Raw genomic sequence first — 15,854 nt, 5'->3', positions numbered from 1 at the left:
ACGCGCGCAAGAGATCTTTCACGCGTCTAGCAATATGGGGTGGAGCGCCATCCTGCATGAACATTGTATGTTCCAGCAGGTGTTTATCAGCCAGGCTGGGGATGATGCGATTCTGTAACATATCGGCTTACCTCTCAGACGTCACGGTAGCAGTTACAAAACCAGAATCACGCATTTCTTCGAAGAAAAAAGGCCCTGTAACGGTAGTTGTGGTAAATCCAATCCATACCGTGACTTTCTCGTCGTGCAATGGAGTTTCCACAACAGTTCTAGGATTTTCGGTAGCCCAAATTCTGCAGTTGTGGTCGTTGACAGACCCTCGGAGCGTGAAATGAGCTTCGTCGGTCCACAACACGTTACTCAACCAATCGACACCTTCCGCCATCTTTTGAAACGCCCACACCGCAAATGCCCTCCGCTTCACTAAATCGCCAGGTAACAGTTCATGATGCCTATGGATTTTGTACGGATAGCATCGGAGGGTACGCCTAAGTGCCAACCAAACAGTAGTGTATGGAATGCCGGTGCGACGTGCGACTGCACGAGCGCTGACTTCCCCGTGCATAGACGAACTTGATGAGATGTTTTTAATGTGCGTAGTCCTGAATCCCGTAAGGATTAGGGTACTGTGGTTTCTCAGTAACTGATCTTGACGCAGAAGGGATTAGAAAAGAAGTGATATGCAAATGAACTTGTAATGAGTTTTAGAGGGGGTCCAGAGACAGGGTGTGAATAGTAAGAAGTAGGTAGAATGGTATATGAATAGGCCTCGAGAATGTCTTCTCTTGGAGGGGAAGGACGTCGAAATTACCCTGGAAAGGGAAAAATTCATGACATTTAAGGAGCACTGCAACGTTGTGACACAGGTGCGTATTAGGTCAGAGTTCTAAAGGTAGGATTGTACAGGAGGTAGGAGGTTTCCATTTTGCTGGGAAAATAGGACAGACGAAATTACTTGAGGTGTTTGAAAAGATGTAGGAAATTTGGTGCAGAATGCAAGTGTGGGAGGATGTCACATATAGAAGGCTATGCTGAATGCAATATGATCTACGGTTTCGAATAAGTGGTAAAATTTGAGAGGGGCAGTTCCATGAAAGAACTACATAGGTGATGATGGGGCAGTTGTACTGTAGCTAAATATCGTATGTATGATGGCTGTATTAATATGAGAATATGCGGCTTATTTTGGAACACTAGGTAACAGAATGTGATTCACAACAAGAGAAAAAATATTACCAATTGCCTGACATTCTCCAAGTGCGCATCTACGTCTGCACATACTCCGCAAGCGGAGGGTACCCGGTACCACTAAAAGTCGTTTTCCACTCGTAAGTAGAGAGAGGGAAAAACTAGTGTGTATATGCCCACGTCTGAGCAAGTATCTTATCTTCGCGGTCCTTGGACGAAATGTATGTTGGCGGCAGTAGAATCATTTTGCACTCAGCTCCAAATGCCGGTTCTCTAAATTTTCTCAGGAGTGTTCCTCGAAAAGAACGTCGCTTTCCTTCGACGGATTCCCATTTGACTTCCCGAAGCATCTCCGGAACACTTCCGAATTATTCGAAGCTACCGGTAACAAATCTAGCACCCGCCTCTGTACTGATTCGATGTATTCCTTTAATCCGACCTGGCGGGGATCCCAAACACTCGAACACTACTCAGTAACAGCTCTCACAAGTGTCGTTTGTGCGGTCACCTTTACAAATGAACCGCAATTTCCTAAAATTCTCCCAATAAACAGAAGTCAAGCACTCGCCTTCGCTTCATCTGTTCTCACATGCTCGTTCTATTTCATACTGCTTTGCAACATTACGCCCAGATATTTAAACTGTATCAGGCAGGACACTACTAACGCTGCGTCCGAACGTTACGAGTTTGTTTTTCCTACTCATCTGCATTAACCTACATTTTTCTACATCTAGAGCTAACTGCCATTTTTTAACGCAACTACAAATTTTGTCTAAGTCATCTTTATATCATTCAACAATCACCCCGTGCCCCACAACATTATCAGCAAACGACAGCAGATTGCTGCCCACCCTGTCGCCAAATCATTTGTATATACAGAGAACAACAGCGATCCTCTCATACTTCCCCATCACACTTCCTGGCGACACCCTCGTGTCTGATGAACACTCACCGTAGAGAACATACTAGGTTCTACACTACTGCCCATTAAAATTGCTGCACCACGAAGATGACGTGCTACAGACGCGAAATTTAACCGACAGGAAGAAGATGCTGTGATATGCAAATGATTAGTTTTTCAGAGCATTCACACAAGGTTGGTGCCGGTGGCGACACCTACAACGTGCTGACGTGAGGAAAGTTTCCAACCGATATCTTGTACACAAACACCAGTTGACCGGCGTTGCCTGGTGAAACGTTGTTGTGATGCCTCGTGTAAGGAGGAGAAATGCGTACCATCACGTTTCCGACTTTGATAAAGGTCGGATTGTAGCCTATCGCGATTGCGGTTTATCGTATCGCGACATTGCTGCTCGCGTTGGTCGAGATCCAATGACTGTTAGCAGAATATGGAATCGGTGGGTTCGGGAGGGTAATACGGAACGCCGTACTGGATCACAACGGCCTCGTATCACTAGCAGTCGAGATGACAGGCATCATCTTATCCGCGTGGCTGTAACGGATCGTGCAGCCACGTCTCGATCCCTGAGTCAACAGGTGCGGACGTTTGCAAGACAACAACCATCTGCACCAACAGTTCGATGACGTTTGCAGCAGCACGGACTATTCAGCTCGGAGGTCATGGCTGCGGTTACCCTTGCCACTGCATCACAGGCAGGAGCACCTGCGATGGTTTACTCAACGACGAACCTGGGTGCACGAATGGCACAACGTCATTTTTTCGGATGAATCCAGGTTCTGTTTACAGCATCATGATGGTCGCATCCGTGTTTGGCGACATCGCGGTGGACGCACATTGGAAGCGTGTATTCTTCATCGCCATACTGGCGTATCACCCGGCGCGATGGTATGGGGTGCCATTGGTTACACGTGTCGGTCACCTCTTGTTCGCATTGACGGCACTTTGAACAGTGGACGTTATATTTCAGATGTGTCACGACGCGTGACTCTACCCTTCATTCGATCCCTGCGAAACCCTACATTTCTGCAGGATAATGCACGACCGCATGTTGCAGGTCCTGTACGTGCCTATCTGGGACAGAAAATGTTCGACTGCTGCCCTCGCCAGCACTTTCTCCATTTCTCTCACCAATTGAAAACGTCTGGTCAATCGTGGGCGAGCAACTGGCTCGTCACAATACGCTAGTCTCTACTCTTTATGAACTGTGGTATCGTGTTGAAGCTGCATGGGCAGCTGTACCTGTACACGCCATCCAAGCTCTGTTTGAGTCAATGCCCAGGCGTATGAAGACCGTTATTACGGCCAGAGGTGGTTGTTCTGGGTACTGATTTCTCAGGATCTATGCACCCAAATTGCGTGAAAATGTAATCACATGTCAGTTCTAGTATAATATATTTGTCCAATGAATACCCATTTATCATCTGTATTTCTTCTTGGTGCACCAATTTTAATGGCTAGTAGTGTATTATTTAAGGAGTCTTCGAGCTACACACATATCTGGGACCCTATTCTGTACACTCGTACCTGCACTGGGGCACCGTGTCAATCGCTTTCCGGAAATCTAGAAATATAGAATGTGCCTTTTGCCCTTCATCCATAGTTCGCAGTATATTATGTGAGAAAGGGGCAAGCTGAGTTATGCACTAGCGGTGCTTTCTAAAACCGTAATGTTTCTTGGACATAAGCTTCTCCGTCTCAAGAAAATTCGTGCTTACATAATGAACGCGATGTGGCTTTGCAGGTGTCGGTGCACCGGACGAAGGAGGACGGGCCCTCGGAGTACCTGATGGTGATGAAGGGCGCCCCGGAGCGGCTGCTGGAGCGCTGCACCAGGGTGATGATGGGGGAAGAGGAGCACGCCATGGACCAAAAGTGGAGGTTGGCCTGCCAGGAGGCCTACGGCCAGATGATGGCCATGGGCGAGCGCGTGCTCGGCTTCTGCGACCTGGCGCTGCCCCCAGACACCTACAAGCGCGGATACGTCTTCGACGCCGAGAAGCAGAACTTCCCGCAGACGGGCATGCGCTTCGTGGGCTTCATGTCGCTCGTCGATCCACCGCGGCCCGGAGTTCTCGAGGTGAGATTCGTTACGATGCGAGTCGGCGGCCGCTATGTTTTAGCTACTCCACTGATATGTCTTCATTGCTAATGATAAGTTTGTGGAAGGTGGCCAGAGATGTCCGTCGCTGTACGAATCTGGACAGGCAAGCAAAAGATTAGGTAAAAAAATTGCAGATGTATGGTAGAACCTCACTGATCCGTTCTGTTGTGTACATAGTTCTGTGTAGTCAGCGCGTACACAACTTTCCCACTAGAGCGCGCCCCGCTAAGCACAACAGCGCAGGTGCAGCGCTCGTCCGTCTCCACACTACGAGATGGCGCTGTATTAGAGATGGACCAAATTCTGCTTCCGCCGATCCGCGTATTAATATGTAACGCAGCCAATGAGATTGCTGCTAACGTAGAACCTTTTCTCCTCGCGGATCACATTCGCGCAGTGATACCTGAACGCTCGAGGTATTATAACGAATGTACAGACCTCCGATTAGTCAGTCTGCATTAGTATGTATTTGTCTGTACCAGTCTATAGTCAAGTTTCAGTCTGCGCCTAATAAGATTGCCATATTCCTGTACATATCCATGAAGATAAATGAATAGACACTTTGTCAAGTATCAGAGACATGTGAGAATAAGACCAAAGGAACTTCAGATTGTCAATCGTAAACAGCATCCACAATCAAGTTATGCAATGTCTATGATTTTTATTATTTTAATAAATGAGTGTGAAAATTAATCAAGTTCTGTTTAAAGTTGGTCACCGTCAATCTGCTACTCTAAGCGTGCAAGTGGCATTTCTATCGTCTGACCTAACGGCAGAAGATAAACACGCCACAATAAGACCACGAGACATATTGCTGACACTCGCCTACTTCGTTAGAGCGACAAGTCAAATAATCTGATGGTGTGTGTACCGAAGGTCTTACAGTACGCACATCACACGTTCCATATGGGATCATATGAAATTAATTGTTGGTAAGGCGGGTGCCAGGCTGAGATTCATTGGCAGAGTCCTTAGAAAATGTAGTCCATCAACAAAGGAGGTGGCTCACAAAACACTCGTTCGACCTATACTTGAGTATTGCCCATCAGTGTGGGATCCGTACCAGGTCGGGTTGACGGAGGAGGTAGAGAAGATCCAAAGAAGAGAGGCGCGTTTCGTCACAGGGTTATTTGGTAAGCGTGATAGCGTTACGGAGGTGTTTAACAAACTCAAGTGGTAAACTCTGCAGGAGAGGCGCTCTGCATCGCGGTGCAGCTTGCTGTCCAGGTTTCGAGAGGGTGCGTTTCTGTATGAGGCATCGTATATATCGCTTCCCCCTACTTATACATCCCGAGAAGATCATGAATGTAAAATTAGAGAAATTCGAGCGCGCACGGAGGCTTCCTGGCAGTCGTTCTTCTCGCGAACCATACGTGACTGGAACAGGAAAGGGAGGTAATGACAGTGGCACGTAAAATGCCCTCCGCCACACACCGTTGGGTGGCTTGCGGAGTATAAATGTAGATGTAGATGTAGATGGATCGGGAGCATGGTCGGGATGTAAAACAAGTCGGATTACACAGTGCACCAAATTTGAACTCTCTGTCTTGGCGTGAGATGAAAGTACGTCTTCTTTACTAAATCACATACGCTGATAGCGGAGATGAAATCAGAAATGTTCCATCATGTACTAGTTTTTCCGGAAAAGATGTGGCATATATACCACTATCGCGAAACACCGAAACGATTCAGTAAAAATAGAGGAGGAATCTGTAGTTGATTAATATACCGGTCAAGTAATAAAATTAATCGGTTGTATTACAAAATATAAAATAAAATGAAAATAACATCGAGAAAGCTAAATAAAGCTTGAAATTTACTTACAAGTTAGAAACTTTCCCTGGAAATTTTCCGTCTGTGGATGGATGGTGAAACTTATTGTATGAGTTGCCCAGCAGTAATCCGCCAAAAGATTTGGTGACCATCTTCCCAAATTTTGATAAAAAACTGTGTGTTTGGTGTACTCGAGTTTCCTTTTACTTCCATCAAACAAAACTAGTAGTCTGTACTGTGAAATCTAGGTTCCCTCGACAACTCTGGAATGGCAAATGGCTTAGATGGGTCGCTTCAATGCAACCAGCCTCTAAAAGAACTGGAAAAACTTGAACAACAATCGTAGGCAATAACTTTCCTAAAATAACAGATTGTGACAAGCGCAGTGACAACATAAATAACGCAGTCGAGCGAAGATAAAATTGCGTTCCGAGAAAAAAGTTTAGGTGGTAGCGAACCCTCGCGTGCGATTAGCCGAGCGGTCTGAGGCGCTGCAGTCATGGACTGTGCGGCTGGTCCCGGCGGAGGTTCAAGTCCTCCCTCGGGCATGGGTGTGTGTGTTTGTCCTTAGGATAATTTAGGTTAAATAGTGTGTAAGCTTAGGGACTGACGGCCTTAGCTGTTGTCCCATAAGATTTCACGCTTTTGATAGCGAACAATGGATTTCACCATGATCGTCAGGGCACTGAACTACATAACAACCTCGTATTTTTATTCTGCTGTAAATTTCACTGTCGCACTGTGTTATAAAGTAAAAACACAGGAAGGAAATTGTCGACACACTAAAATATATTACGCCAAAATGCAATGTACAGTAGTGCCCGAACTCGAAAATACATTTGTATCGTAAGGCAAAATATTGTTACTGTGAGTGAAAGTTTAACAACTGTACGTAGCTTATGACAGGACTGCATTGACGCACAACAGAGTCACTGTATGCAGTTAAAGTTCTTGCAGGGAGCATTTTGTAGTTTAAGTCAGATTCACGAATGTTATGCACTTGATCAGAGAACAGCTTAAGCTCTATAATAAAGTTTTCAAATTTTGAAACAAATTCATTGGCACATTCCTTCCAAGCAGACAGCTTCTCGTTGGAATGAATTACATTTCGAACGTCATGTCGTTTTAATCCACCGATATGGCCACCTTTCACTCGCAGTAAACTTTTCATTTTCATAGCCTCCATCTAATTTTTCGTCCAAATCAGTGACTTTTCTGTCATGATTAGTCCGGATGACCAAGTTCTTTTTCTTCTCTTCTGTTCAGACCACACCCACGAAGCATTGTTTGGAATTTTCCTTTTGTGGTAATTGAAAGTCTTGCATGTTTTCAGTTCGTTCTTATTATCAGTCGTCATTGTGTGACTTCCAAGAGTTTTCCTATTTTTTCTCCAGTCTTTAATAGTTGTTACTCCAACATCTACCACACTTGCAGTGTGCAGACTCGTCTCTGTCTAGCATTAAAAGTACTTTCCGTTTCCCCGCTGAATACAGTGTCTCATGTTTATGTTTAATTTTAGACACTTTAATACGTATGAAGAACACTGTCACATTTTTATAAAAAGTCTGTGTGCACAGTAACAGTTATTGATCGAGTTAGAAATAGTTATTTCATAGTAAAGCTGATCGAACTACCGCACCAATCATCAGTCAGCTGCCTACTGACCCGTGTCGCAGACGATGAGTCAATAGCATGTCCAAACAAACACCGGAAAATGGATGGTCGGACTGTGAGGGCAGTCGGACCATCCGAGATCGGAATAGTGGGTTTCTACCGTACTCAGCTAGTGCGAAAGGAGATACGCTGTTGCCAATCTGTGGCAGAAATGACTAGCCATAAACAGAGGTCCGACATGGGCGTGCGTCTAAGCACATTGCATATTTACCGGCGGAGCTATCAGCAACTCGGTGTAACGTTCGGCAGCAACTAGGAACTAGAAATGGTCTTGAACTAGCAGTCTGACGCCCAGCTGGCCGCCTCTTGTACACCGCCCGCGTCATCTTCATTGGTCTGCGGCTTTGAGGTTCTTCACTGGCGGCGATCTTCAAAGCGCCGCTCGCGGCGCCCCCAGAAATCTTCGAGGCACCAGGAGTGTTCAGAAGCTACGACACTACAAGAACCTCCAGACAGCTCTGCCGGATACAGTTGGACAATGAACTAAACCTCTTCAGCGTTTCTCGTCAGAAGTAGGTTACCACCAATTGAACGATTCTTCTACGTTCATATCATACTAATCCACAACAAAAATATACATTAATTTCTATGATAGTTGAAAAATAGTCTTGATCGAAAATTTCTTTTAATCGGAGTGACCGGTTTCTGTCCTTAAGGAACATCTTCAGACTCTGAAATAACATACGTACAAATAGAGGGATCCTTACAGTATCGAATCGACTCAGAGATACCATTGGTCTAAATGACATCAAATATGAAAATTCTGGCGTTTATAAAATCTTATGTAATGATTGTGAAAAACAATATATTGGGTAGACAGGTCGTAATTTTGCCGTACGTTTTAAAGAACACACCTCAGGTGCTAGTCGAGGTAAATCTTTATTGGGCCAACATTTAAAAGACTGTGATCACTCTGAAGGGTCAATCCAAAATAATTTAAAAATTCTCCACATTGCCCCTAAAGGACCTTTATTAAATTAACTAGAAGAAATATAAATTTACGCACTTGACAGCTTTATTGAACAAGCAGCTTGATTTAAGGGAAAAATATTTCTTTGATATTTTTGAAGACTTGTTATAATTTTGACTGCTCTTTCGTTTTTTCTCCAGTCTATGTTTTAGTTTACATTCTTTTTAAACAAATAATGCTGACTCGTAATTTTATCATTAGCATTTTCGTATGATTAATGACGTTATAGTGTCTTCATATTTAACACTGCTGTTATGTCAGTATTCTTAATGTTTTGTTCCCAACCCCCTGCCCCCTTTCGTTCTTAACAAACTGTTTTTTCACTAACAGTCTCCTTTTAAAGGATTTTGTATCCTTTAATGTTGCATAGGTTATTTCTCGTCTTCATTACTTTACATAATATTATCTACTATATGAATTTATAACCATTTCGTGTTTAACACGTGATGAAATGGAGCTCTATATGTATAAAACCTTAGGCTGCCCTTTGTATCTATTGGAATTTGCGCAGCTGAATAAGTATTAAGGAGAAAAAAAGGACATTTTACTAATAACTATATTTGCACATTCAAGAACAAAAAAATTTACAGCGAACACAACAGAATAATTAGCGCACACAAAGAGTGTTAGACAATGCCAAAGAGGTCTATTTTACACAGTGCACTTTGCGCCGACACACAATTCCAACAGTATCTGTGTTTCCTTCCTACACATTGCCCAAGATCGCTTGTTAACTAACGCGCCATGTTTCGCTTCATTCATATTACTGTGAATAATCTTTAACGACTATTATATTCACTACTATATTTTCTATTTATTTTTGACGTGTCATATTGATAGAGGACGCCGTCTTTACGGCATCCCTTAACGTCTACATAAATCGTCTTTGCTGTCGTTACAGCGCTCTGTGCCAACTTTTCAGAATATCGCATCGATAGAGGACGCCGTTTCTACGGCAACCTTCAACGTCTATATAAATTATCTTTGCTAGTAGCTTCTCTCTATCGCTACAGCAACCTTCGACAGCTATTCCATATATCTTTGCCAACAACACGTATTTTACGGAACGGATAACAGAAGGCAGCCTAGACTAGTTTATTTTAAGCTAATTATTGACCATATTTTATATTCTGACAAATAGATATTTCATAGCAAACCAACGACGTATTTTAACTATAACTTTTCTTCAAATCTTAGACTATTGTAATACATTTTATGATAGTAATACTCACTATACTTCTGATTGGTTAGCACTGATGTCATACACAGAACGGTGAGCGGGACTAGTGCTATTTAAGACCACTCCCTGCCTATCCATTTAGCAGTCAGTTTAGCGTCGTGGGTCGGTGCAGCTTGCTCCATGGAAGTCCACCTTGCCATTCTGGGTATATGTGGTTTGTAATTGTATTTCAGTGTATATACGATACTGTAAGGATCCCTCTATCTGTACGTATGTTATTTCATAGTCTGAAGATGATCCTTAAGGATTGAAACCGGTCACTCCGATTAAAAGAAATTTGCGATCAAGACTGTTTTTCAATTATCATATTAATAAAAGATCGCTGATAATGTTTTCAAAAAATTTACATTATTTTCTGTTCTTCTTTTGACATACATCGTTGCTAAAATCCTACCGAGTTCTTCTCTTCTGTAGTGTTCTATCCGAGGAATGATTCGCCAACAGATATCCACTTTTCACGTCTCACCAATTTGCTCTTAATTCCGCTGTAGGTCTTACATAGCACATCTTTCATAATTGTGTCTATCTCAGTAGTGGTCTTCCTTTAGATCTCTCTCCATTATCATACCCATCTATCGCTGTGTTCAGAAGTCCCACGTGGCTCATTAGACGGCCAGTACGTTGCTCACTTCTTTTGGCAACTGATTTCCACAGACTCCCCTTGTCATCCATTCTTTTAAGAACCTCTTCGTTTGTAACCATGTCAGTCCACATTATTAAATATCACTATCCAAAAATAAGGCCTGAGAAGCATTTTTCTGATTTCAAGATTGGTGTTATATGAAATTGAGATTTTCTTCTTGTTGGTGGAAGCAGATCTTACTTGATCTTTTATACTTCTGCCTTCTGCTTTGCTCCGTCAATCCGTACTCATCTGACTTGAGTCAAGTAAATGAGTCAACTCAAGAAGCTCGTTACTAGACGAAAATACGGACTGTGGCTTTCCCTTTGTTATCACATGTCATCACTTTGTTTGCGCTTATTTATTTTCATATTATATTTTCACCATACTTTATCCATTTTAATTAACATCGCTTCAAGGTCTTCTCTAGTTTCATGGAGGAAGGGTATATCACCGGCTTATATGAACATATAGAGGGTCGTCGGAAATTTCCGTTACAGACTTCTAGGCCTTGTAGAGGGGAGTGAGTACACCGTATTTTGAACAGGAACCCATGTCCGGAAACGTCATACAACGAGACTACAGAGCGTCAAAGTTATAGGCGCGAGCGTCTTAAATGTACGTATACACGGGGTGATTTCGTGATGATGTTACAGACTTTCTAGGATGATGGAGAACGATAAATGTATTAATTTGAAGTAAGGATCCCTGTACCGGAAACGAACGAGTCGAAAGTTATAAACGAAAACCGTTCTGATACCTCTGACAGTTGAATACATGTACCGGTTCTTGTGTTGCGTAGAGTGTAGGGTTGGTAACTTTCAGCAGTGGTAGTGTGGGCAACAACCAGAAAAAATGTCCAATAAACGTGAGCTCTAAAGTGCGTACCTTAATAGCTATAAACACTTGCTCAGTAGAGGAGGTGTGTTTCACATTAGCGAAGATGAACGAATGGTCATAGCTCCTCATCTATGATGATGTAGATGGTTGTGACAGTATAGTGATGGGACGACCACTTTATATTGTTTGCATTCTATGCCGCGCTCTTTGTATAATGTTCTTAGGGAATTTGTGTTAACGCAGCATCCGATGCAGAATAAGGGAGGAAGAACTGTCCTTTGACAAGGTCGCCACTTTCTTTCACATCCATAGCCGCTTTCAGCTCTGAGCAGACGAAGTGAATTGTACGCCGAAGGGTTCTGCAATCCCATGTTCCACTGCCACTTTATCCCACACTCCCATTGTCTCGTTCACTCTTTCTATGACACAGCCATCGTTTACTATCTTCCAGTATTTATTACTTTTCGGCCTCTTTCTTACTGCCATTATCTTCTTCCCTCTCAGCACAAAAATACACGAATATATTTGAATGGCAAAATTTTTAAAGATGTTGAGGAAGATAGAACGTGGCACCTAGTACCCCACTTTTCAGTCGGAGTTTTTTTTTTTTTAATCGCGTTTTCTGTGCTCCCATAGGAGCATTTTCCCACTGGTTTCCTTTTCTCTGCTGCAGCAGGGCATGTAATTCACATGAAAAGAAATTTATTGGTCATTAAGATTTAGATAGTTTACTTATGTGAAACTGACATACCGCAAAACTATCTTTACACCTCAGACAGTATTTTACGTACAAAAAAATTTTGATTGTACTACAACATGGGATTCACACTTGATAACTGAAAAACTTTACAGCATACTTCTCCGTGTTATGTCAGTTTACAAATTCTGTCATTACCTCACAATGGATTTTACGTGCGTATTTTACATGTGTAAGTAGGGTAGCTTTGAACCTCTGTAACTCGAAAACGGATAAAGATATGATAAAAATTTTCAAGGTTTTTCAAGATCAGTAACTTAGGAATACACTGAAAAAATGTGATACATTTGCTGTGCGTAGCCTTCTTGGAATCCTAGACTGGCTTTTTAGTACGCTGTTGACGACGAAAACATAATTAAAAACCTTTTTTGTGGGGTTTTCTGAGGAACCTCCGTGAACTAACCGATTTTCTCCCTTTACTGTACTGTAGAATAGCGACACTAAAACGATCGTTTTGTTGGGTATACAAATACTCTCTAGCCGAAGGGCTATCCAAAACCGATTACCTACCTTTTTGTCACCAATAGAACCCGATATGTGAGCACCGGAAAATCCCGTTTTTATGCGGTGTCTTTTTGGCGTTTTGGAACATATTAGGTACGCATGTTGTCGCATGCATACCGATTCGGCTACAGAGAGAGGCTTTCAGAACTTTAAAGCCAGCACAGGCTAGCGGTGTGCACTGTGGCGTACGGAACTGGCGCAGCTACAATACTCAATATCCCCGAATGGTAACAGTCACCAGCCGGAGGCGGCAGTTCTGGTCCTTTTCGCAGCAGTGGGTGAGAAACACGTTATCGTGATTAAACCTGCTACACCATCCTCTCATTTTCACAGCTACAAAAATAATTTTTCAGTTCTACAGTATGCAGACTGTGGCTTTACTACAACTGACGTACGTCCAGTAGGTTCTTTTGGTAGTTATGTTGTTGTTGTTGTGGTCTTCAGTTCTGAGACTGGTTTGATGCAGCTCTCCATGCCACTCTATCCTGTGCAAGCCTCTTCATCTCCCAGTACCTACTGCAACCTACATCCTTCTGAATCTGCTTAGTGTATTGATCTCTTGGTCTCCCTCTACGATTTTTACCCTCCACGCTGCCCTCCAATGCTAAATTTGTGATCCCTTGATGCCTCAAAACATGTCCTATCAACCGATCCCTTCTTCTAGTCAAGTTGTGCCACAAACTTCTCTTCTCCCCAATCCTATTCAATACCTCCTAATTAGTTACGTGATCTACCCACCTTATCTTCAGCATTCTTCTGTAGCACCACATTTCGAAAGCTTCTATTCTCTTCTTGTCCAAACTGGTTATCGTCCATGTTTCACTCCCATACATGGCTACACTCCATACAAATACTTTCAGAAACGACTTCCTGACACTTAAATCTATACTCGATGTTAACAAATTTCTCTTCTTCAGAAACGATTTCCTTGCCATTGCGTCTACATTTTATATCCTCTCTACTTCGACCATCATCAGTTATTTTACTCCCTAAATAGCAAAACCCCTTCACTACTTTAAGTGTCTCATTTCCTAATCTAATCCCCTCAGCATCACCCGATTTAATTTGACTACATTCCATTATCCTCGTTTTGCTTTTGTTGATGTTCATCTTATATCCTCCTTTCAAGACACTGTCCATTCCGTTCAACTGCTCTTCCAAGTCCTTTGCTGTCTCTGACAGAATTACAATGTCATCGGCGAACCTCAAAGTTTTTACTTCTTCTCCATGAATTTTAATACCTAATCCGAATTCTTCTTTTGTTTCCTTTACTGCTTGCTCGATATACAGATTGAATAACATCGGGGAGAGGCTACAACCCTGTCTCACTCCTTTCCCAACCACTGCTTCCCTGCTTGGTAGTTATATGTGTTAGTAAATATTTAATTAGGTGCAAAGGTACAGTATGGAACATCTTAAATAAGCGGCCAAAGGGAAATAATGTAGTATGCTGTAGTGGAGGACGAGGTACTTCCATTGGTTGAAAATGTAGCGCGACATTTAATGCAGCAGCAGGTTTCTGACGAGTATTCCAACAAACTTATCAATTGCGGATAGTATCGAGCATGTGCTTTTGGTCTGTTAGAAAAAAAAATTCGGGTATTCAGAAATGCTTTCGCATGTAAAATACGGACCGAAGACAATGTGGTGAAGTTTGCGTGTGTACTCCACAGTTAGTTGTCAGCAAACTGGCAGTTCTTAGCGTTTAGTAGTGTTAAATCAAAAGGAGGAATACTTTCGGGCAGATTGAAAATGAGATGATGAGACCAAGTGGCCAAGGATCTACACGTCATTAAAGTGTCACATTGTACCCTGTGAAAGCAATTTTCTATGGCGGATTATTAATGGTAGTAAGTCAATGTGATACAGTGAGCATTTTGGAAAGGGATGGGCGCCGCTGCGTTTATTTATTTAATTATTTCATTATTCATTTCCTTTCTTTTATCCTTATTAAGTTGTTATACATTATAGAATGAGTGTTTGTTTTGACTTTGGGTACGTGTGCAGAAGAGCAGTAGGACAGAGATTCCCGGCTGGGTCGGAGATTTTCTCCGCTCAGGAACTAGGTGCTGTGTTGTCCTTATCATTATCATTTCATCCGCATCGACACGCAAGTCGCAGAAGTGGCGTCAACTCGAAAGACTTTCACCAGGCGGACGGTCTATCCGAAAGGAGGCCCTAGCCACACGGCATTTCCATTTCCATCCCAATTGATGAAAGGTAATCAATCAGCATGGATGTTTGGTAAAGTAAATGAAAGATAGATCGTATCTGACTGTAATGGAAATACCCACTAACTTTCTAGGTTGCTTGAGCCCTCCCATGCTTTATCCGTTGTGCGTAGAGTAACAGTTTGTATTTCACTTAACAGTCAAATAGTTATTTTGGGCCGACCCCTTTTTATGAAATCACAAGCATTAAATCAAGGAAGGTCGCAAAAGTGAATGTCCTGACTGGATAGCAAGTGCATGCAGTCCGGCAACGATCTCTCTCTGGCAGTGATCGCCCCGGGAATTCGACGTGAAGAAATAAATGGCAATCGGACGTAACTAAATGCAAAGAAGCAAATCAGAAACGAATAGTAATCGGTAAGCACAATAGAGCAAGGTAAGAAGATGCCAACGATGGAAGGCTGTGCAGGAGAGTACTTGTTAAGGCCGAAAACCGACTGTGGTTTGTGGGTCAGGAGAGTTAGAGTAAATAAATAAATTCGTAATCATCAAAGGGCGAGCATTGTTAGAAATAAATAAATTCTGTTTACTTGCCCTTAGAATAAATCCTTTCTTCAGCTATCCTTTTCCATACTGAGCCATTCAGAGTTTTGTTCAGACAATCAGGATGGTTCAAATGGCTCTGAGCACTATGGGACCTAACCCCTGAGGTCATCAGTCCCCTAGACGTAGAACTACTTAAACCTAACTAACCTAAGGACATCAAACACATCCATGACCGAGGCAGGATTCGAACCTGCGACCGTAGCGGCAGCGTGGATCCGGACTGGAGCGCCTAGAACCGCTCTCCCACAGCGGCTGGCCAATCAGAATGCCGTTTGCCGTACAGGAAAGGTACTTTATGCGTTCGTTCTGTTAATTGTCCCGATATCGTATCAATGTTCTGGCGAGCAAACATACTTCCCCGAGCAGGCGGATGGACGTTGCGCCACCGCCACAAGCCCTGCATAACAATACGCAGGTAGCAGACCTGCGCTGACCTTCAACAGCACGCGGCACAGATGAACTAACCACCAGCGTCTCAATACACGC

General features: G+C 42.9%; 1 protein-coding gene across 1 annotated transcript in view; it reads left to right on the top strand.

Moving 5' to 3' along the window:
• Positions 1 to 15,854, top strand: part of LOC126233235 (sodium/potassium-transporting ATPase subunit alpha-like) — a 174,557-nt gene that overhangs the window by 62,740 nt on the left and 95,963 nt on the right. The window contains exon 4 of the mRNA XM_049942852.1: positions 3,852 to 4,187. Coding sequence (XP_049798809.1) covers positions 3,852 to 4,187 — 336 coding nt within the window. The remainder of the gene's footprint in view (positions 1 to 3,851; positions 4,188 to 15,854) is intronic.

This window comes from Schistocerca nitens, chromosome 1, assembly GCF_023898315.1.
Source record: "Schistocerca nitens isolate TAMUIC-IGC-003100 chromosome 1, iqSchNite1.1, whole genome shotgun sequence".
NCBI lineage: Eukaryota > Metazoa > Arthropoda > Insecta > Orthoptera > Acrididae > Schistocerca > Schistocerca nitens.
This window is presented reverse-complemented; position numbering and strand designations above follow the sequence as displayed.